This window comes from Perna viridis, chromosome 5 (genome assembly GCF_037379345.1).
Source record: "Perna viridis isolate PV_CMFRI_1.1 ecotype Kerala chromosome 5, ASM3737934v1, whole genome shotgun sequence".
NCBI classification, from domain to species: domain Eukaryota; kingdom Metazoa; phylum Mollusca; class Bivalvia; order Mytilida; family Mytilidae; genus Perna; species Perna viridis.
Window position 1 is genome coordinate 22362615 of NC_142449.1, and position 25241 is coordinate 22387855.

Sequence of the window (25241 nt, forward strand, 5' to 3'; positions counted from 1 at the left end):
TTGGTTTTCTTTCACACTGATTCTAGTAATTACGTCTCTCCTTCATAAAATCCTAAATCCGCCCGATTTTTTTTTTTTTATTTTTTAAGGGGTAATAAATTCGGCCACGCCTTAAAATCAAGTTTTTCACTTTTAGGTCCGATTTATATATATATTTCCCATAAGAAAATCCTGTCCACGTTTTTAAATCCATTCTGATATTCTCAAGTGGATACCTGATGAAAACTCCTGCCTGCATTTACTTTACGATCAAATTTCAAATATCTCTTAAGGTTACCGAGTTAGGGGCAAAACGGACAACCCCCCCCCCCCAAAAAAAAAAAAAAATAAAATAAAATAAAATAAAATAAAATAAAATAAAATAAATAATATATAAATAATAACTTTTTTTAATTTTTACTTCATGGAATAATTGGTAGGTATAATTTTAATTGGATTGCATAAAAAATCAAAGTTTGAAGTCTTCCAAGTCGCTAATCGTCAAGTATTCACTGTCACTGATTTTGGCTTACTTTCAACATCCGAAATGGTATGAATGCGATATGCTCTAAAATCGGGTGACTTCCACGAAAATCTTGTTTCCCTTGATATGATTGCGTACACTTTTGTAACCGTGATGACCCAAATGTTTTCAATCATCCGGAACGAGATTAAGTAACTGGCAATGGCTATATAAAGACATCGGGTCCTGATAATATATGACATTTGCGTAGTAATTGTAACGGACGCCTGTGTTTGAATCGGAAACTGGATAATATTACACAAATTCAATGCTAACCGATCATTTGCTCTTTTAATGTAAACTTCCCGTTCTAATACAAGCACCCCATCCCCCCCACCAAAAACAAAAAAGAAACAAAAATACACGCATAGATATGTGTATGATAGGTACGTTGTAGCGATCTTTGGGTCACTTATAATAATGATCAGGGATTCAGTTTAGGAACCAGATTAAGCAACTGAAAATGAATATTCATAAATACCGGGGCGTGCTCATGCGCGGATCCGAGGACTGGCGTGCCGGGCGTACGCCCCCCTCCTAAATCGGTAAAAAAATATTCACCCATAATAATTTTGCCTTGCTTTGCATGGCATTTAATTCAATTAACGCCCCCCCCCCCTTTTCAACTAAAATCTGGTGCTAATGTATATGACATATTTAGTATTTTAATGAGCCCCAGTGCCTGAATCTAAAACTGGGAAAAGTTCAAAGCTAACAGATCATTTCATGTAAACTTCCCATTCTCGTACGAACAAGAAACACTCGTAGAACAAAATTGTATGATACTTAAGAAGTACATTTTTATCTCGTATAAATCTAAAACTATGACCCTATGGCGATAAACACATCGAAGGTCTCCAGCATCACGCGGCCATGGCGTATAACTACGTATTTATCCAAATCATATGCGAATATGAAGTTCTAAAATTACGAGTGCAACAAGTCGGTAACAATATTACCGACTTTAAAACCTCTGATGCTTAGCTAAAAATGAAAACCCTGCAAAACTATAAATAGTCATCAATCATAGAATTGAAATATAAAGAGGAATGCTGAGAAAGAGCTGAATACAGATATTTCATGCAGACCCTGGCGGATAAAAGGGCTACGATCAAGAAACTGATAAAGACAGAGGTTTCAGGCTATTAATAATAATTTCATACCCTTCTATGCTTACGTTATCTTCCATGTATCCATTTGTTCCGATGGAGCAGTTTATCGAATAGAGTCGTCATATTCTTAGACATATATAAAAATGAGTAAATATATTTTATTATTCGAAGTTATAAAATAAAGGTCTTGTTTGAAAGGAAAGAATAAACCTTGTAACTTTTGAGAGTTTTTCAAAGGTTGAATTGTCGTTGAGTGTTTTAGAATGCTAACGCAGTCACAATGAAATTAGCAGGGAGGGTCCAGGATTTTATAATACGAGAATCAGAATAAAAGGACATGTTTAATGAATGAATATGATAAATTGCTGTATTCAATACAATTAGCAGATTACTATAGATTTTTTTGGTTTTTTTTGTTTTTTGTTGAAATGGATGATAAAAATGAACTTGAAATAATGATTAAATGAAAAATGGGATGGACACACGGGTAATGGGGTCGACAAATTTTAATTGCCACTGGAAATAGGGAGAGGTGAGCAGAGTCGGACAATTTAGTCTCCTGTGGCGGAGACCTATGGTTCCTACTCCGAGAGAATATCACAGGAGGGTTCTTTAACGTGCGAGGAAAGTGGCATCTTTCCCAAAACGTTGCACCACTAAGGTTTGCAGTCGGGTTTTTCGTATTATGGCTTGACAATCCCAGCATGTTACATGCAAGGGTTACCCCATTCCTGGGGCACACGACCCAGTTGCTCTGTGGGCAGAGCGCCCTAGCCCAGGGTTCTGAGCACTGTGTAGACGCCTTTTACGACAAGCTTAGCGCTGCTGCGGGCCTATTCTTTTGACACCTGGACCCGCACGGGCCTCCTGATTAGAATCTAATGAACAAAAAAAACCTGCTGAGTGCGTGCGATAGCAATGGCCATTTCGTACATATGTGCTGTGAGGACTAATAAAAGAATGATTAAATGAGTTTTGGGAAAGAAATACCGAAATTTTCAATTTCTGGTAGTATACTAGTAACTAATTACTGTTAGACTGACTTTTTGAGTTTACAACCAATCAAACTATATAAGTAACCACTTTTCAATTAAATATAAATTTTATTGCATTTAATAACCAATTAAGAATTTACCATTTTCATAAAGTTTCCCTTGGGTAATAACAGGTAACTTATGTTTACTGGTAAATTTTGACATGATGTGTTTTCAGAACACACCTTCCCTCGGTATTTTCAGTATGACCTTTTTCTATGAAAATTTGCTAATTCTATAACTCATATATTAAGATTCTTGAATAATTTATCGCTGTTATGACGTGCGTACATTAAAAAGTGTATACACAAGCTTTAAATTTTCACACCATATAGGCTGTAAAGGTACTGTTCTTTCAACTGGACACGGGCGAATAGTAGTACAAAGAGTTGAAAAATGATAGGTCTTGATGCTATCATATTCCAAAAAAAATCTTTCGAATTTTCATGATCCACATTGAATTCACCACTTCGAGAGTAACAAGTGACATAGTAAGACTGGAGACCCTCTATCTGAAGGTTGTAAGTAGTTGGGCTTCGAACGAGGTTTGTAGGTACATTTAGCAGAACCAGATATGAAGCGCAGTGTGTATGGATAATTGAGTTTTGGAATCCATTACATGGACGGAAGATCACAACCATTGTCATTTGCACAAAGGCTATAAAAGATGATAGAACAGATTTGCAGTTGTCGACTATTTCTTCTTTAAGGAGTGTTGTTACTGCTTGTATTTTCTGCATTCATCTCCGATTATAAATATCGGATATAATACGTTTTGTAGACAAAAACAATGTTATTTTGGGGTTTGTCTGCATATAATACAACATACTTGTTATGTATAGTAGAAAAGGTTCGCCTATATCTGAATCATTAAAAATCTACTCATGTGAGTAGATTTTTAACATCTTACTCTGTTTCGTCCATTGTATAATCTGTTACATATTTGACATGTGCCAAAACTACCAAAGCATGTGAAAGTTTTACTTTATTTTGCAATAATACATATGCTGTATAGTGATAGAAAAATAGGAATCTAATCACGATAGTTTTATCAATGACTTGGATAGTTAACTATTAATTCAAAATGACTGAATGATATGCAACTAGTCAATGTCAGATTTATCTGAAAATGCAAAGAGTAATCTGGAAGATGTTTTGTCAGACATAGTAGTCTAATTCAAACTATCGACCAAAATCTGTTTGGAGATACATGGCGTTTACCATTTTTTTTAAATAATTCTTCCTGAAAACTTACCCCAAATCTACAAGAAAAAAAAATAAAATGATAAAACAACCAGGTGAAAATCAAAATCATAGAAATGACTTGGGTTAGCATGAGCACCAAGAACTATGCAGACTATACTGTGGGGAAAAAAAAACTTCACAATAAGGTTTTCCTAACTTTGCAAATGCATGTATGAAGGATATATTTACCCCCTTTTGTTATATAAAATATTAGTTTTATAAAAAGAAACGTTCAAGATTTTAATATAACAATTTAATGCACCCGGAACATTAGGATAATTTTTCAACAGTTTGCTGGTAGGGTAACAAAAGAACACAAATCTTCGTGTTTTTTTTTAATGTTTGCACTCAGTGCACGACATTGTTTCTTTGTGATTAGGTTACTTAAACCTGACTAATATAGGACATATTTATTTCACACTTGTCGGTACTATTATTTTGGGCACGACCGCGTGATTTGATTTCCATCTACATTTTGAACGCGGGTACAAAGAATCGGTTTACAGAATAAAAACTAAAAAATCAAGTTCTGATGTAAAAATGAACTAGTTGCAGACTCTGGAAATGATTGAATACATTATAACTGGGTCTACACATCTGTAAAGCTTGTTATCTTCTGCGATTCTCTCCTACACCACCGCAGGAAAATAGTTTCACTAGCATGCCCCTTTAAGGTTCAAATAGAGATATTAGTATTTAAATCCCCTTTGTAGGTATTTTAACCATATCAAGTTTATAATTTTATGTTGTTACGCCAATAGACTTTTTTACCAAACCCCAGAAACCAACATGATGTTTCGCCCACTGTTTCGTGAATGTTGGCGGCTAAGTTGAAATCAAATGTTGCACTGATCCAGATTTTTAGTACGGCTTACCGCCTCGTGACGTCAAATAAAACTTTGCTTGATGGCATGGGAATTTTTATTATGCAACTTACTTAGAAATGGTACTACGAGTGTAGTTTGCGGCCTGGTGATATTGCTTTTTGTTTGCCTATTTTAGTTTTATGTTATGATAATAGAGCTGTAGATGCTATAGGGGCTTAAAGGTGCATGACTGGGAAACTAGGGAAGACCAACTAGTAGTTTGTATTACTAAATCAGCTATGCAGTATGTTGGAGAGTTTTATGTTCATTCATCTATTGGTGTTCCATGCATGCCGACAACGAACCTGAATATAATTTGATCACAAATTGGCGCACTGCTACGATGCCATGCGAATTTTAGTGTGATTTTTTAAGATAAATTAATGTGTTTTCGTTAGAGTTCAATATCAAGAATTTATAACGATTAGCTTGTGTTTAGATGTCAGCGCCGGATCCAGACACTTTGAAAAGGGGGATGAGTGCTAGCCGATCTTCCTCTTTCATTGCTCTTAAATTTATTATATTCTTACGAGTTGTTGTGATGAAGAAGATACCAATTAAAGCCAGTTTAGGGTAGATTTTACAGCAAACTTATAAGAAGAGTTCGGAGAATAATAAAATTAATAATTTTTAAACTGATATTTCTCTTAATATGCTGAATATGAGATTGAAGATGAATCATTTTCACACTCAGTTTGTAGCTTCCTTGAAAAGAAGTCGTCGCGCACACTCAGTTTGTAGCTTCCCTGAAAAAAAAAAGTCGTCGTGCAAATTGTTATTCTACAGTAAGACTTCCTTTTTCGAAACATGTGAGTTATCTGTTTCGAGAAGTACATCGCGCTGGTAACTATATATAGACAAAGTCTGCTCAATATCTTGACAAACATTCTAAAGAAAACCTTACTACTTGCAGGCATGATGACTCTGCATTTTGTACTGTATCGACGATTTTGAACCCAGACAGCAAGCCTGCGTTGGGCCAACGCTGGCTGATGGTTGGATCGTTGGTTTATAGTTGGCGTTGGCAAGACAACGTTTGCCCAACGTTGGCCCGATGTAGTAGTCCGTGGCTATGAAAATATTTCTTCTTTATTTATTTTTAACCAAAATGGTTTTTACTTGACAACCAAATGATTAAACACGACATTTTGAAATTTTAAATACTTCCATACTATAAAAAGGTTCTACGTTGGCCCTACCATATTTGAACAACCATTTCATTTTATGTTTCTCTTTAAAAACTTGTTTTAGAAGTGAATTCTGCGTGAGAGTATTGTTAAATTTTAATTTTTAAATCAAAACCATGATTACATGATTTGCAGTATTCTACATTTGTCCAGCCCAGAGCCAATAGTGAGCCAACACTGAACCAACATTGAACCAATGTCGAAACGTCTTTGTTAACAAACATGTTAAAAAAGGCTTAATATCATTCTTGATGCAAAAATGTATGTCGGTCTCAAGAAAGTAATTATAGAAAGCAAATCCGGACGTATGAAAGCAAATATTGTATTGCATCTAAACTGCGATACTAAGTTGGGCCAACGTTGGCCTTACGTTGAAACACCAATATATATATATATTCGCGTTTAATATTTAGAACTTAATAAAAGAAAACAAATTATTATGAATATCCAAATCTAATTTATGATAACAATAGTGTACATAATTATCTCCCCCTTATGCAGCTTCGTAACTGAGAGCATAATGCACCTTTTACAAAACAAAAGTTGTCTTTCATTTTGAACAAATGTATCGAAATTGGTCACTGTGCCTGATGGAACCTACATAGTATTTGTTTATTTATTAGTATTTAAGGCATATATGGATCACTTGCGGTGTAATTTGGAAAATTACTAGCATGGAGTACTTAAATATTTTACTAACGTTTAAACGAAGTTTATTAGATAATAAATATATTTTCAATGTAAATTCATTCTAAACACAAAACAGTGACAGGTAGTATCATATGTCTATTCAATGCAAAAAAGTGCGAATTTTCAATATTTAGTATAATAGACTTTCTTGTTTTAATCTTGTAAACTAAAATCAACTTATCAGTGGTATATTCTTACTGAAAAGATTTTATATGACAAACTGAGGGGAAAAGTGAGTGCTTTCTCTGAAGGAGTGCACAGCTTCAGCACTATGCGACATGACCAGGAAATACATAATAAAATTATGTTCTAATATCTTAAGGAATAAAATCGTCTGACCATATGGTTGGGTTAACGTGGGGCTTATGTTGTGCCAACATTGGGGATTCGTTGGGTCAATGTTGGCATTACGTTGGGCCGACGTTGGCTTTCTTTGCACATACAACGTTGGGCCGAAATTGTGTACCCTACGTTGGTCCAACGTAAATGATTCCGTTGAACCAACGTTGGCCCAACGTAGGAATGGTGTCTGGGAACATATCTACATACACGGTAGCATAACTTGCAATCATGCGTATTCGGTTTTCACTCTCAACTCGTACTTATTATGTTACATGGAGTTGGAGTTGATTTAAACTTCCTTAATCGTACGAAGTTTTGATTTTATTACCTAAATTTTACACGATCAAATGTAGGTTGACTTACTTACATATTTTATGCCGCAAATTGATACCACGCGAATCTTAGACGACTGGAAAAATGAGTGTTAATAAAATCATAAAATGACGACTTCCCATATGGGTAAAGAGGCGAATTAAACAGGCCGAACGAAGCGAGTAAAGAAAATTTTGGGGGTATAATTTGAGAAAAATTTTAGGAGGCGTTCGCACGGTACGCCTTTCTTAGAATCAATGCCTGCTGCCATGCAGTTAGAAAAGGAGGAATGCGAAAATCGATTATAACTGGATTAATATATATTTTTAAAAACTTTTTATTTCTAGCAAAACTCCTGACTGGATCCGGTTGGATCTGTACAACAGAACTATCAATAAAAATCGGGGTATTAAATTTGATTTACTCTCGTCAATTAACCTTAGACTTTGCTTTTCTTATGTTTCAAGCTAGTGATTGAATAATTGAAAAATTGCAATAAATGATCAGCCAATACACATTTTGTGTATTTCGTCATCATATTATGGGCTTCTCATTGGAATATTTACCCACAATGCCTTTTAACCCCACCCAGCTCTATCAAATTGACGTATGGTATGGTTGCCTTGCTATGTCGGCAGACGAGGACTACATCACTTTTATGTCTGACATAGACATTTTAGGACTTCTAGACATTTCTGAACTTATTCATTAGCAGGTTAATTCATTCATCTTTAACAATTCAGATAATCCTCTCGGATTTATCCCCGGCGTGAAGCAGGTGGGGATATATTTGTTGTGTGGTTGTCGACAAAAACGGGCAAAATTTCGTGGATACTGTACAGTATGGGATGTTTTAAGCCGAAGGGAGGCACAGGAGACGACCATGAAGAAGAAAAAGCGAAAAGGCAAATTAATAAACGGATAGAGGAGGAATTAAAGAAGGAGAAGCAAGTGTATAGAGCCACTCACAGGTTGTTATTGTTAGGTATGTATCGATGAAAGACGAATATGGTCGTTCGTGACATACCTGCTTTACCTATTTCAAAATATAGAATGGCCATATATAAAACAACTATGTTTTCTTTTCAAAGGTGCCGGCGAATCTGGAAAATCGACGATTGTGAAACAAATGAGGATCTTACATGTGAATGGATTCTCGTCTGAGTAAGTAGATTTAGTATTATTCATACCGAAATCTTCATACATACGAATAACTGCCAGATATTATGTATGCATAAGTACTGTCAATTTTTGTTTGGTTTGGGGTTCAATGAAGGGTAAATGATTTAATAAAATGAAATTTTAATTACAGAAGTATTTTATTTACATTTAGTTCTATATTGTAGTGAAAGAAAACACAAAATAGAAGATATTAAAAAGAATATCAGAGATGCAATTTTGGTGAGTAGTGTACATATTAACTATATTTTACTTGACCCTCAAAGTTTTCCAAGATGGCCACAAGAAATGTACCCAATACACAAATACATGTACCTTATTTTTGTCTGAAGAATCTTGTTTGTCACCTGTATTTTGAAATAGACAATCAGTTGACAATGTAATTCACACTCTTACAAAACCCAAGTGCTATTCATTACAACAAAATGTACATTGTGTGAATAGACATAAATAATGTTTACTCTCAAATTACTTAGTTGAAGGAATGTGACATTGTGTAATATTCTTATGACTTTCCATGATGAGAATGAGGGAGTATGTAAAGTTTTTTTCTTGAATTGACATTGGTATTGAGGGAAGTAGGCAGATCAACTCGAGAACTTTAAAAAATGGGTCTTTAAAAATATGTAATGAAAATTATTTTTGTCTTACTTATATAAAATGTCTTACTTAATTAAAATGATATCGCCTGAATATAGCTGAAATATTGCTGCTCGGGCGTTAAACCCAATAATCAATCAAATAGACAAACTTAATGATGTTTTGGGGCCAGCTGCAGCCTGCTCTTTGTGAGGGTTTCCGCTTTGTTCGGTGAAGACCAATGAGTGGCCTTGGGCTGACATTTTCATCCAGGTGGGGTTGTTGTCTCTTTGACATGTTCACTATACCTAATCTTGTTATATTAATTTTCGTATAAATCTTAAGATTTGTGACTTAAATTAATGTCGCACATCAAGTACATATATAATACATGTATGTGTAAAAAAAAAAAAACTGCACATATAGTTAATATTTCTGAAATTTCATATGCTTTAAGGTCCGTTACCGGTACTATTGACTATTTCAGAAGGTAGACCTTAGGTAAGGGACACAACTCTTACTGATTACCGGAACATTTGTATTCAGCATTTTATATCAATCTCGTCTAATCATCAAAGTAACTTGGACTAATTTCACTCTGTTTCAAATGATAGAGTGATTGGCTTTGGTGAAATTGAATATGATACAAGTGTATCACTGATTTCCTTTACCGTAGGTCTACCTCCTTAAGGAAACTTGTATATTTTTATTTTTCACTTTCTGAAGTGTTGATAAATCTATTTTTTAAATCATTATTAATGTGTTAAAAAATAGTGAATTCAATTTTGTTTCTTTGAAATATGTTTGTTTCTTGGTTCAGAATTTTTCTTGCTAAAGTATATTGATGTATAAATAAAACAGGCGTGTGTGTGTTTTGTGGGGAGGGGTCATATATACAGTGTGTGAAACCTGAATATTTTTAGCGTTACCTGTCCAGTCTTAAGTAACCAAGTTGACATAAGGACCTGCTCTAGATTATATCTGTCAAGTTGTAATGGTCTAAGGTCAACTCTGGTAATAATGGTTGGCAATATCTTATTTCCTATTTACACAAACTGCTATCCAAATTTAATTTCAAGGGAGGAAAGGCTTGGATTTTTACAAGTTAAGACTTTTGTAATGGTAGATTTTGAAAAGAGAAAAAATCACTTGGTTGCTATTCAGAATAAATTGAATTTGTTTTTGTTTTGAAATTTTAGGACTGACTCTGAAAGTATCATATTTGTGCCATCATAAGTGGTGATGTAACTGTACCTATTAGAATAGGTTGACAAGTTTTTAAGAATTGATGAGTGGGGTAGTTTCATTTTAACATGTAGGCATTTTATAAGGGAACACTTCATTAACAGTAGATGCACATATATTCACTGTATGTACATGAACATGAGACAATTACATAAAATTTGGAGAAATTTTTGTAAATGTCTTCAGGACAAGAATTTTCCACAATGGTGACTGTGGGTTTTTACAGTCTTGACTATCCTTGTGGATCTGGTATGGACCTCCTCTACTGGGGAGTGTGTTAGTACATGTTGATGTGTTAGCTGGTGTTGGTGGTGAATCCCTTGGTATATCTAACCAAAGAACTTGTTTAGAGCATGTCCAACAAGCAACTGCTATGTTGACGCTAAGGCCTATTGTCATACCTCACATTCTAAGATTCTCATTTCCAGTCACCTGGGAGAGGCAGTGAAATTTGATTAGGGATAGTTATTAAATATGTGTGTGTTCTTTTCTTCCATTGACAAGTAGAAAACCTTTAAGGATTTTTAAAGATTTGAAATGAGACAATGATTTTGTATTTGGAGTTTTTCTTGAAAAATCTGAATTTTTAAAAATTTTAGAACACTTGAAGGACTTGATATGATTGAAGATAAGTGTGCATATATGACAACGATTGAATCAGTACTTTCCCTTAGCCTGTTTTATACATGTATTCTTACATAGGTTATCAGAACTACAAGACACTAGGCATTCCATTGTTGGTTATATTCTGTACCTGTGTAAAATGGGGGGGGGTCACTTTGGTTAAAATTTGGTACAGGGGTGCAGTTGCAGCTAGAAACACACCCATTCTTATATTTATCTGGGAGAAGATCAGTCCCATTCATATATTTTTCTGTGCTAAATACATACCCATTCATATATTCTACCATTGTGTACCTAACATTTTTTTGAATAGAGAGAACATAAATAAAAATTTAATTTCTGATAACTTTCTGTTTGACTATGAATGAATTTGATTATGGAGATGATTCATATTTGTGTGCATGTGTGCTTGGTCCTGCTGCTTTTGAAAAGGGCAAGGTGATCCAGTTAAAAATAAAAAGAGGCACATTCTGTAAGCATCAACATCATATTAGGGAAAATTGGCAGAAAGGGCAGGGCATTTGTAAAACCTATCAGAAAGGGCAGGGTGCTTGCTTAACCAAAACTCCTGGTTGTAGGGAACACAGGTGTAAGTAATCAAGGGAACCAAGATCCTAGTGGAAATCAAAAGAATGTAATCTAGGGGCATAGACCAGACAGGGAATACAGACACATACATACACACACACACCAAAGAACATAAAATAACCAAAATAGTACATACAAAGTAACAGAAGTAAATGAGCAATTGTGACTCCACTAAGAACTGGGAGCATAGACCAGGTGCACCGGAAGTGTATGCATCCTTTACTTTTCTAAAAACACTGCTGAGTTGCTTATAAAAAGTCAAGTCCAGGCTAGAAGGAAGAGGAAAAAAAAACTATGACATGTTGAACAAATCTGTTCTCATGGTGGAGATGGACATACCGTAACGATCCACGAGTTCATGATGACGACCAAAAATATTAACGTAACCGTGTTTCAGAAGCCTAGTTGTAAGAAATCTAGCGCAATACAAAAAGTCTGCATTGTCATGGCAATCTCTGTCATAACATATGAGTTGTGATACGAAATCTCCATGTGCAGATGGTGAGAGAATGTTGCCACAGATGGACAGAAAGTTTACAATATGGAATGAAAAATCATCGCATTTGTCGTATATTTTGGTCAGTAGTTTTCCTCTACCATTGATCTCTAAGTGTAGGTCAAGATATGAGGCTGACTTCACAGTGTCTATAGAATCCTTTTTCTGAAGTTCTTTGGGGTAGATGTGATTTATCAAATCCCAAAAACTAGGATTCTTTAATGATAATACATCATCTATATGGCGGAAACTGAGATTAAAGGATCTATCTAAATGATGTTCCTTCTTTTGGATCAAATCAGCTGTAGAGTCAGCCTCATGCAAGTGAATGGAAGTAGATTTTTCACATACTATACTTGCTAATTTTATTTTTTTATATGAATCCCTGTCAGGAGGGGAAGGGTATTGAATTATTTCTTATTCTTTCTTTGTCATTTTGTCTTCATAAAGTTTGATTGTTTTAACTATCATTTATACATGTAGCATTAGTACACATTTTCATCTTTGTAGTATTTAAAAATATATAAAATGATCCTAGCTCCCTGCCCACAAACAAAAAAGATCTACATGTACTTTGTGGGAGGAGGTTGGCAGATACAAAACAGTTTAATAGACTTTGTATATGTACATGTATCAAATTGCTTTAAAGTTGTAGATTGGAAAACCCATTTAGTGACTCTATTTTAAAAATTAAAAAGAAATCTTCGACCTTGCATGTGATCATATCATTTAAATGCCTACATGTGGCTATAAAATGTGCATGTGAAGTAGATTAATAAATGTTATTAAATGGTATAACATTTTGTAAAGTAGTTTAAATTCTTGAATAAGTTTATAAGATACATGTACATGTACAATAAATATGTATATAAAACTGTCAGACAAGAAAGTATAGAATTTCTTGGTGGCTCCATTGATTATCAATATGATTTTAAATAGATGTACATATATGAAGTAAGAAATGCCCCATTTACAGGAGAGACATAAAAGTACACATATGTGATGTGTTCTTGGTTATTTTTAACAAAAAAATATCTACTATTCATGTACATGTATAGGCCAGATTAAAAGTACATTTGTACATTTATCATCTTTGAATCTATGTTATTACAGTTACTGTCCTATACAGACAGTTCAGTCTACAATTGCTGTATATTCAATACTTTTGCATTATTCTTAAAATTTAATTGTATTTTATAATGACTATTTTCATTATATATTTTGTTACAGACAATAACAGGGGCCATGAGTACACTAAATCCTCCCGTTCCTTTAGAAAATCCAGATAACCAATTTCGAGTGGATTACATGCAAGATAAAGCCAGTCAAAAAGATTTTGATTATCCTCCTGTAAGTATATACTGTAAAGTAGCACTCCAGCTAAGAATCATGCAAAATGTGATTCATGGGTGAACAGCCTACACATTTTTATTTTTGATATTTTGTTTGAATTGCCATAGTAAACAGAAATTATATTCAGTTTTTCATATAACCCGTGTTCTTAGGAGATAAAAATTATATAGAATGCACTGTAAATTTCAAAAGTAAGGGAGATAACTCTGTAAATGACATCCAAATACAATAGAATCTATTGGATTTTCAATGTCAATTATCTCCTAAGAGCAGGCAGATTTGAATGAATAATTACACATTTCATAGTATAGACCCATAAAACAACTTAATTACAAAAATAAAAATATGTAGCCTTTTTTGGGGTGTATCACATTTCTCAGATTTTGCATGATTCTTACAAAGACAGTTACTTAATAAGTGACATCCAGTCAAGACAACTTTGAATTTTGAGAGCACATGCACATTTGCATACTAACCAGTGTCATTAGCAAATTGTCAACCAGCCTGTGCACTCCCCACAATTTTCTAGTGGCACATTGCATTCTACAATACCAGAGTTCAACATGTTCCTTTAGGCCCATCTTTCAATGTATACAGGACATATTATGGTACACCATTGTCCATCTATTGTTTACATTTTGTTCAGTAAATAACTCAAAGACCCTTCCACCAATTTTTATGAAACTTTGGTACATTTTTTCTTTTTGTTGATGTGAATTCCTTTTATATTTTTTTTTAACCAATTTCAGATTTTTTGTTTTTGAGTTACAAATGTATGTGATTTTTTCATTTAAAGATGGTTTGATTTTCTGTTTTGGGACTATTATTCAAAAACACTTTCTGCAACTTCTGTTGAGGTAGGCTCTTTAGTGTAAGAGTTATTGGATATTTGTCAATGGGGGATTTCCTGTTAACTCTAAAAAGCATTTCAGCAATTTCCATGTTACTTTCAAAGAATTATGTATTTTCTGTGGATGTTAGCTTCCTATTGAATATAAAAAAAAAAAATCAAATTTTACATTTTTGAGTTTTTAGGGGGACAGTCTAATTCAGCAGTGGTCTCAATCATATAGGTATTCATCAATTTTCATTTTAAGTATTTAGTCGAGCTTGGCTGAAAGAGACTGGGGTATCCTGTACTTATGGTGCAGCTCTTTATAACTAAAAGTAATAGGTGTAATACCCTCAATGAATTGTAAGGGGAAAAATGTAATTGTCTGTTTCCTGTTGCCCTACCGACCTGGACTCAAAACTCAAAATTTATATCGATTTATATATTATATATGGTGAAAAGAAATGTGGAACTGTGAAGACTGAAAAGCTTGTTTTCAAATAAACCGAGCTACATGTATCTTATTTACTATCTACTGGCCACCAGAGTTTTATGGGCCTACCTTCACTAGAATCCAAGAGAACTTCTGGCCACAAACTTTGAAAACAAATATAAGGGTATGGTGCTATTGTCATCTGTGTTGTCTGTAAGCACATGGCTTTTGTGTGATAACTTGAATATTACTGGTGGACCTTAAAATTTTTACCACAGTGATTCGAACCAGTATATAAACAGATGTGAAAAGGGGCCAAATGCAAGTACAATGTAGTTTAAATATTACTGAAGAATATTGGTATGGATCTCTATGTTTCTGTGCATTGTATTACTGAATCTATACCAATGAATTCAGATGTAGATTGATTTTTGAGGTGTTTACTGTGTCCACAGAGGTATAAGTGGCTATAAGGGATCAAAACCCAACGTTTCTGGTTACTGGACAATAGCTTGAATAAGAAGTGTAAGTATTTGTATGAAATGGTACTGTAAAAAGTTCTATAATGCAGAAGTAATGTTTTGATGGATTAAAAGGGTTATGGCTCTTAAGATATAGGAAGTAAGGGTGAAAAAGAGATCCAAAATAAGCATTTTCTACAACATCATATACATTGCTTATTTTTTTTTGTCTTACTGCAAGTGTCTCTGGTCAGAATCTTGTCATCTTGTCAAACATTAAGTATGATTTACAAGCTGCATATCATGTTTTGATGTTGAGTTCATATTTGTCTCAACTGATTGACATCCTCAGCTGAATGAAATTTCTCCCTGTAAAGCACTTTATTTTGGTTGTGTTTTATCTGTAATGTTCATGTTTGACTCCCTATTGCTGAAGTCCCAGATATGTGCATTAGTTCTGATGTTGTCTTGCTTGTTTCCTGCTGACCAAACTCAATGAAATTACTTCAAGCCCGGGAAAATTCTTAACATTTTGTGATATCACAGTCATTAAAATTCAGTAAGACTTCTGTTCGAATGCATCTTTTTGTACTATGAAATTAAATCTTTCCACCTACATTTTGTACATGTAAACACTGGTCTTTTGAGCTTTTTCCCACTTAGGTTTCTTTGTACTTGAAGTACATGTACAGCTTATATAAATCTCAAGTAAGATCAAGGTTACTTAGCTATACCAAATTATTTTTTCCAATTCCAGGCCTTTAAATTGTTGCTCTGAATGGTACCTTTTTGTATACAGTTACATTTAGTCTAAAAGCGAGTCCTGTACTAATGCTTCATCATGTTGAAAAATGAAAATCGTTTGTATCCTCATTAGAATTAATTTGGTGCATGCTTATCTAAAGTCACCATTGTGGAGTACACAAAAATCCTGGTAGTGAAGATGTGCACAAAGTAAGACTTGTGTCTGTTGTGCACAGCATTGAGTGTGAAGGACAATTTTATTGCTGATCTAATACTAAGTAAAATGTTTCCATCACAGCCATCCCCCTTCTGGTTGAAATTAGTCAAGACCATATTTTTGCTGAATTGTCTAAGATAAACTTCGCTTAAGAGAATCAATGTTATTATTTAATTTCTGAAGCTGAACGGGAGTCAGGTATACTGCCTGCCATTTGTTGATTGATCGTAAACAGAATTGATTTTTCTCTGTACAACATAATGTGTGATTGGCCAGGGAGCACTATACCAATGATGGGTCAGGTTATTTTTAGCAACAGATGGCATAATTCACTGCAGAAAATAGGAAGAGATAGATAAATTTAGCTTGACAGATAGAACTACACAGACTGCAAGTTTTAGGGGCCTTTCAAGGGGGAGGGTATTAATATAGAAAAAGAGCATTGTATATTCATTTCATAGCAGTGTTAATCTTATATCAATGGGGTATATGTTATGTATACACTGCCATCGTTTTTGCTGCGTTATTTGGCGACTATGAGGTAAGACGTGTGGTTTCGTAAGATGTTCATTGTCTGACTACCATTTTGTATTTTTTACCAAGACTATTAAAAAATGCCCCTTTGAAATTCAAAGGATCATTAAAAATAGCCCATTCTCAAAACTTTAGGCCCAATCACTGTCATGGACATTAAGAATTAAAATCTGGTAAAACAAAATGGTATGACAGAGAAATCTAATGCACTCTTGGGTAATAAATCCAGGTTCTTTCCAACGTGAAAAATTACTTTGGTGAAGGTGTTGTAGGGACAGAACTGTAACCCTTAGCCAGCAAAGATGAGTCTTAAAATACATTAGAAAAAAAAAGAAATACAAACTTAGTATTCTGAAGCATGGGTAACTCAAATTTTATGCACAATGCATAAGTGAATTTGTGCTAATTGATGAAGTCTGTACCATGTTGTCTTCAGATGTAAACAATGAAGGAAAGACTTTTATGTCTTACAACTTTCTAATACTGACAATCTTGCAGAGGTTCAAATGTACAAGACATCTGAACATTCATTATGATCTCAAATGTTCAAATAAGTGGTGGTCAATAGTCTGGAACCCTCATTTTCTTAGCTAAGACCATTGAAACTTCATTTATCTGGGTCTTTGACCTTCATTTTGATTTTCCTCAAGTGTAAAATTTATTTGAAACTTGAAAAAAAAATCAGGACCTTTCACTTGAATCCCTAATTCATAAAATGGATGGCTTGAAATTGACTAATTGTTGGGGTTTAAAGCCCAAGCAGCAATATTTCAGCTATATTCAGGCGAAGGATGGCTTTAGTGGATATTCCTTGTGCAATACTGAATGCTTTACTAATACAATGTAATGTACCAACTCCTCCACATCTATGTATATATGAGTCTATTCATGAATGGTTGAATGCTAGAATGACACTTAGAAATATCAGGTCAGTCACCCCAAGTTTTTAATAACCATTACCCATATAAACATAATGTTACTTTTTTCAAGTGGATATTCTTTGTCAGAGGCAAAAAAAGACACTGTCACTACATTCTGTTCTGTTGAAAAAAGAAAGTGTATTGTAATTGCACTTAGTTGCATTGTAGTGAGCATTTACATTTTTCAATAACTGTCAGATTTCCAATGTTGACATTCTATTTGTGGAAGTATTGATACTGGGCCCAAGGTTGTAATTTTATGATCCATTATGTAACTTTACTGCATGAAAATGCATTATCACTGACTGATCTAAACTTGGTGCTCTCCTTGATCAGAACGTGAGATAACTTCCAAGGATCTTTCCAATCTTCTTTTGATTGTAGGAGCAATCAAAAGTTCTGATGTGCATTTAAATGATTGGAGGACTTGTTGAGGGAATTTGTCCATCATTTTCAGGAAGAGCCAGTGAAGCATATCATTTGTAGATGATAGTTGAAATATGATGATTTACTGAGTGATGTAACAAAGAATTATTTATCATTATACATGTACATGTACGGTTGCTGTAGAATGGAGCTAAACATTATCATGATACAAAATTTGAAGACTTAAAGATTAAACAGCAAAAAAATGATTTAAAATGATAGATCATGGTTCTAATGCTTTTTACAGCTTACAAATTGCACTTATTTCAAAGAGTTGATTCAGTTCAGGCCAGTAGACCCATCAACATAAGGAAGTAGGCCTAGGTTAAGGGGCATAACTCTTACAAATCATTGGTATGCTTGTGTAAACCTATATATCTCATGTGAGCATTCAAGTTACTTGGATTGATTTCATTCTGTTTCAAATGAATGCTTTATAGGCTTTGAAATTGTAGAATATATGTATATATTACTGATTTCAAGAGTTATGTCCCTTAACCTAGGTCTACCTCCTTGATTTGGATGAATAAGACACCTTCTTCAGTTAAATTGGGTGGCAACATGGAAGGTTTAATGTAACAAGGTTGTTCTGGAGGCAGGAAACAACTTTCTTATTGTTTTGGCCTGATTTATATGCATGTGTGTGTACATCAGCCACATTATACTAATGAGGTATTTTTTTTATAGGAATTTTATGAACACACAGAAATTTTATGGAAAGACAAAGGAGTACAAGCATGTTATGAAAGATCTAATGAATATCAGTTAATTGATTGTGCCCAATAGTAAGTATTGCTTTTTAGTATGAGTCTTAATAAGAATCAGACAGGAGGTGATTCATGCAAGTCAAAAATCCACAGAGATCACATTTATTTCCAGTTCAGTTACAGACCATATAACAAGTCATAGTTTTTCATACTGTTGTTGCACGTTTATGATCAATCTTGATTTGGTTGAATCAGGTGGGAGATGAATGTATGGTTTTCTCCAAAATACAATGGACTTCAAGTATGAAAAAATATGATATACATATGTAGATTGAAAAAGCATTGTTTGTTTGATGTTTTTTTTTTCTATATCATGAATCACCTCTACTATTGGCAGTTTCTGAATTTATATGGATCAGTACATAATGTCACTACATGTAGGGCATGCTGCATAAGTCTCATGGACAGAAGCAATCCCTGATGTGTAAACAAAAGTTCCTTTCTAAACATCTTATGTACGCTGGATTTTTTGCTTTTTCCAAATTATGTGGGGGAGCATGTACATAACTTATTTTCAACAAGTTAGTGAGAACTGTGACACATGATGTTTTTTTATGTCACCTCTTTAATGTCATCAGAAATTGATTTGGGATTGAAAAGTTCAAGCTACTAATGTAAAAGTATTTTTTGTTTGTCTTTTTAGAGAGAATTAAAAATGAACACTGTGTTTTGCATTAATCCCAGTTATAGCCCATATTGAAAATCGTTGGTTTTTATAGGTTGTTAGATGTAAATTCACTTTCTAGCATTATATCAATATAAAAGATCCCAATTTTTAACCCTTACTAACCAGCAACTGTCAAAGCCAGAAGTTCTGTATAAGAACACATTTATTTATGGTATTTTCACACTTCCATATAGTACCAATCTGTATATAGGAGCAGATCCTTTTGTTTAAAGTGTTGTGTCAGTTCACGGGATATGAATTCTATATCCATTCAATCATAGCCAGAAATCTGATCTATAAATATCTCTATGGCTCATCTAACTAATGAAGGTTTTTTACCTGTCTGGAATGTAGGTTAGATCAATAATTCATCAATATACTTTAATGTAGGTCATTTCAAAGTAGAATTTATCCATTTAATAAATTATGGTACATGTGTTGATGAGAAATGTCATGTTATATTTTTTTTCATGGGCTATGACTTAAGTTTATAAAACATTATTGGTTTTACAAGCAAATACCCTCAAAATGTACATGAGTTTAGAAAAAAAATTGTTTGTATATGTAGTAAACCCTTGTTTTCTGTGGGATGAATTAATTATAAACTGCATAAAATCTTAATTAATATTACAATTTTACTATGAACTAAGTTTGGTCTGTGGCATTGTCCCTTTAGGGTTAAGGACCTAAAAGTGTTTAAATTGAGCATTTTAGTAATTGAATTCAACACATTCTACACCAAACACTGATTTATGGGGTAAATAATGAATGTGTTCAGCTATAGTATGCAATTACTTACCCATTTATAATGCATGTTGAGCCACTCTCCTGCAGTATATAAGAAAGGGTCTGTTCACTGCAGGGTAAGCAAGTCTCATCATGTGACCCCATGATTTCGTGAGAATGGGTCTTAGTCTACCATTCAAAAGCATGGAGATTTGTCATTTAGAAAGCGTTGAGTTCAGTGTAAAGGGCAAAACATCTTTTTGAGTAATAAATACAGATAAAAATGACAAATATCTATTTCTACATGATAAAGGTGTTAAGAAAAAACATAAAATATTAAATTTTGCATTGTTATACAGCGTTTCGAGTAACCGAAAGTATACAATAAAATGTAGATCGGTCTTCGGTTGTCAATACATTCTACGTCGGAAATTCTGGTAAAGAAAATAAAACTAGAATGAGACTTACATACCCTATTGCAATTGACCTCTTCTGACTCTCTTTGGGTTTGGTAATTGTCTCAGTTTACTGTATACACTTCTATTTCTATGATGCATGTTTATAGCAAGTTTTTAAATCTGTTTAATTAAAGACGGATACCATTTGGTTTCTCCTAGCCCTACTTGTAAATTATTTGACGGTTTTTATCCAAACTTTCAACGAAAATCGGGTAAATTTGGAATACTGTGGTAGATAGACCTTATTAGAATATGAAGCTTAGATGCTATGAAATCAGGTAATAAAGAACTAAGAACCTGTGCAATAGACCCTTCTGGTTCACTTCGGGGTAGTTGATGAGTATGAGTGACATATACTACCATAAGGTAGGGCATAGGGTAGAACAGAAGGAAGTGTAGCCAACCTCTTGCAGTGAACAAACAAGAAAGGGTCTGTTCACCATTGTAATTGACCTATTCTGACTCGCTATGGGCCATGACATCAATTAACAGCACAGCCTTATCATGTTGATACTCAAGAGGCCAGTTCTATGTAGTACATGCATTGTACATACATTATTCAGGTCATAAAGAAGTTGGTAATCTTTTACCCAGACAAGTTTTCCATACACACTGTCTAAGCCATAAATGTGTTAGAGCTTTTACTTGGCCTCAATTGTGGACAAAAGGATTAAAAACCTACAGTTTGTGTTTCCATTTTGTTGCTTCTTATGATTATGTGTTTGTAAGAATATTACAAGGTTGTTGAACTCCTACAAAAAGAAAATGTATAATTTAATCACCACATATGTCGTGAATATTCTTGGCAAGCTGACTATAATCTGTAACTGCTTGCTGATTTCTACTCATTTTGGATTTGGATTCACACCCATCTGAGCAGTGTGTACCTGTTGGGTATTTAATTACTAGGAGATCAAAGACTGTGATATGTAGGCTATTTTTAGTAACTCTTTTATCTGAGTCATTCCATAAATAGAACATTATTGACACAATTTAAAAGCATAGTACACACTTGAGTTGGGACAAGAAAATTGCTTCCCTATGGGATACTGGGGGGTTCAACTAAGGGCTTAAAGGCTTTTTTTTCATCAACTAATTATATCATTATGGAGTAAAGGGTTTGAGTTGCTCTAATTTTCAGATATATAGTAAATTGCTAACTAGAGTGGGAAAAACAAATATGTTTGACTGTTTACACAACAAAACATTGTTGATATTAACTATAATATAAAACTGTTTGTTTTTTTGCTATATAATTTCTCTTGTTTTTATGAATCATATGAGTGTTTAGACATGAGTCTTACTAGGATTGTTAAGATCGAAACATTAGTGTCCACCAATCGTAAATCCTCAGCCTTTCTAGTAACACAAAAGAAAAACCTTGGAGCCAATAGATGGAAGAATCTGTCCGGAATTTTTTCCCCATCTGCTTCTAAAATTATAGATTTAGTGGTTAAAATTTTTACCATTATTTTTTCTTAGCTCCTCCCTTCATGCCAAAATGCTTGTCTGAGTTATTGATCTTTATTTCTAGTGGTATCTAACCAAATGTTTTAGTGCCACCTGGTTGATAGAAATTGTTTGAGTTGCGTACAACTACAATTCCGGCAAATTTTGTATGAAGAAATTCTTCTTTTTGCATCTGAGGTTATTTTTTTAGTGTAGCTTAAATGGCAGAGTAGTAGTTTCCACATGCCACCAATGCATTTGCCATCACCCCTTTTCATTCAAATGAAACCTTATGCCAGTCCAATAGACCCTTTTGTGCTAACTGTAGACTACTCGATGAGCATGCAGAGAGCATGCTCAATACACACTTCCGCGAGGAAAATTCTTTTGTTCTACCCAAGCCCTACCTCGCGGAAGGTTATTCTGAGCATGCTCATTAACTTACCACAAAAAGGTCTATTCAGACAAATACAGATGATAAAACTACTTACTTGAGTTTTTCAACTTTAAGAATAGAAGTTATGCTTTATATATACATTTATTGGGAAGCATTTAACAGTCATTTAATGGTATTATGTGGTTTCTGTCCATATCTCCATTGTCCACAAACTTTTTTTTCCTTCAAAAACTTAATAATGGATACTTACATACACATAACTTATAGTTTCAATACATAGTTCCGTACAACAAAATTAAGATGAAGTTCCCATCAACCATTTTAAGAGTAATCAAGGGAACCAAGATTTTAGTGGAAAACAAAAGAATGTAATCCAGGGACAAAGACCAGACATTGAAAACAGACAAATACAACAAAGAACATAAAGTAACTAAAATGATACATATTTCTTGAAGGACTGAAGTGTTTTAACTATATTAATATAAAAACTCAAAAATATTGCAACATATTTCCATTTTAAAAAAAAATAAACTTATAGTATTTCATTATGAATTTGTTTTAAATTACAAGCATGTACAAATTTTATGCTTCCAGCTGCCATGAATTCCTCCCAATTCTAATTTTCCCGAAAACTATTAAAATCTTGAGTTTTGAAGTTTAAGGAGGTAGACCTTAGGTAAGGGACACAACTCTTACGAATCATTGGAACTTTGTATTCAGCATTTGACATCAATCTCGTGTAAGCATCAAAGTAACTCGGACAGATTTCATTCTGTTTCAAAGGAAAGCTTGAAAGGTTTTGGTTAAATTGAATATGATATAAACATATCACTGATTTCAAGAGTTATTTCCTTTACCTTAGGTCTACCTCCTAAGGAGTGACTGGATGTCAATTGTGCCACCATGACATTTGATACAGGCATGAACATCAAAGTCCCTTCATCTTCGTCAAAGTTTAATAATAGTTGAATTCTTGATGTTGTGGTTCCACTTTACCCTAAAAACCATGAAATTTAGTACCTTATGAATAACGATTAAAACAGCAGTATTTTTCTAAATATTTTTCTACATTTTTAATGAAATAACAGGCCCCATACTTAAGAATTTTCATGTAAATGTCACCTTTTGGGGCTTTTTACCATGAATCTGACAATCCATTCTTTAACTATTTTTGCACTGCACTCTTGGTCCCAAAGAAGAAGTCTGTCAAGCTTGGAATGTAGAGTCTACTCTTGCATTAACTGCTTTGTATGTGCCAACCTCCTCCCTCGAACTTCTTGCCGTGATGTCAAAATCTCCAGACTTCTGGTGGTTGTCTCCAGCTGTAAAAAATTCACTTTTACAAAATTTGATTATTACATGTAAGTTTTGTTATTAATTTTAATTAGTGCAAGGGGTAAAAACCTGTGTCAGAAGGTTGATATCTGTTATACATATATGACATTACTTAAGTCAGGTAGATTGGCTCAAGGCTAATTAACATAATACAGTATAAGAAGTTATTTTTGGGGTGATTTAATTAGGATCCTGTCACAAAAAATGGCAATTGCCCTTTAGTGATCACTCTGTCCGTCCGTCAATTACAAACTCATGTTTGGTCTGCAACTCTTTTTGACTTTTGATGTAGGCTTTTGATATTTTGCATGTGGGTAGATCCCCTAAAGACGATGTGTCTCATACCATGGATAGTGGCCTTTGACCTTGAACTTTGACCCCAAGGCCAAATTCCTGTTTTTGGGTGACAAACTCAGTGTCCAGGCTGTAACTATTTTGTCTTGATGTAGGCTTTTGATATTTTGCTTGTCGGTAGATCACCTATAGACAATGTGTTGTATACCTTGGTCAGTGATCTTTGACCTTGAACTTTGACTTCAAGGTCAAATTTCAGTTTTTTCAGCGACAAACATGTGCCCAGGCTGTAACTCTTTTGTCTTACAATGTAGGTTTTTGATATTTGGCATATCTGTAGATCACCTTGAGATGATGTGCTGTGTACTGTAGTTGGTGACCTTAACTATTGATTTTTGCACAACTGTTTGTGTTTCCACTGTAATGAGTTTTGCATGATTAATTAAATTTGTTAAGCATGGCTTTTTACCTCAGGGGGGCCCACAGAGATGGATTTCATCTCAGTGATATCTAGTTTTCACTGTATTTGCAGTCAAAGTTAAAATGTAAATTAAATCAGGTGAAATATCTTTGTCTTATTCATTAAATATATTTGTCTGCCATGAAAATTGAGGGGAAAAAACAACACCCATTTTTTTTTTTTTTATTTTATTTTTTTTTTTTTTTATTTTTTTAGAAAATGTGAAATTTTCAAAACACTTACACAGTATACTTCATAAAGAGCTTAGTTGGCCAGTTAACAGGTGATAGGTTATCTGTTTAAGACACACAGAGCATGCCAAGAGATGGTAAAGATAAAAGGAGATAAACTCTAGTTTGTGTCCAAGTCCCCATTTTTAGTTGGCATCCAAGTCCCCAGGTCAGCCCATTAAGCTAAAAGATCAGCATGTGTGTTCAAATGACCAAAAAGACCATTCTCATGGTTTGCAGACACAAACTGCTAATAGATATTTAGGATCAGATAGTTAAGAATTCAACCAAAAAAAGTTGATAAAATTCTTCTGTTCTGAGGTCTTAAACTCCTGACCTAATTTTCTTCATCTTTTTTTTCTGATTTTTACAGAATATCACATGTATGTTGTGTTTGGATCAACATTTGCAGCAGGGCTTATGTTTTATTCCTTTTGTACCCAGAAGTAAGAATTCAGTCTGCATAACTTAATACAGGAAAAGAAAATTAAAAAGAAAAGCTTTGAAAAGGAACCTGTTGACCCCCCCCCCCACCAA

General features: G+C 33.9%; 1 protein-coding gene across 2 annotated transcripts in view; it reads left to right on the forward strand.

Annotated features, from left to right (window-relative positions):
- The first annotated feature begins 7894 nt into the window (after positions 1-7894).
- Positions 7895-25241, forward strand: part of LOC148616528 (guanine nucleotide-binding protein G(s) subunit alpha-like) — a 51077-nt gene continuing 33730 nt past the window's right edge. For both annotated transcript variants that reach the window (XM_088583656.1, XM_088583657.1), the window contains exons 1-5: positions 7895-8275; positions 8382-8454; positions 8637-8691; positions 13232-13351; positions 18609-18706. In XM_088583656.1, coding sequence (XP_088439782.1) covers positions 8134-8275; positions 8382-8454; positions 8637-8691; positions 13232-13351; positions 18609-18706 — 488 coding nt within the window. In that variant the 5' untranslated portion in view covers positions 7895-8133. The remainder of the gene's footprint in view (positions 8276-8381; positions 8455-8636; positions 8692-13231; positions 13352-18608; positions 18707-25241) is intronic.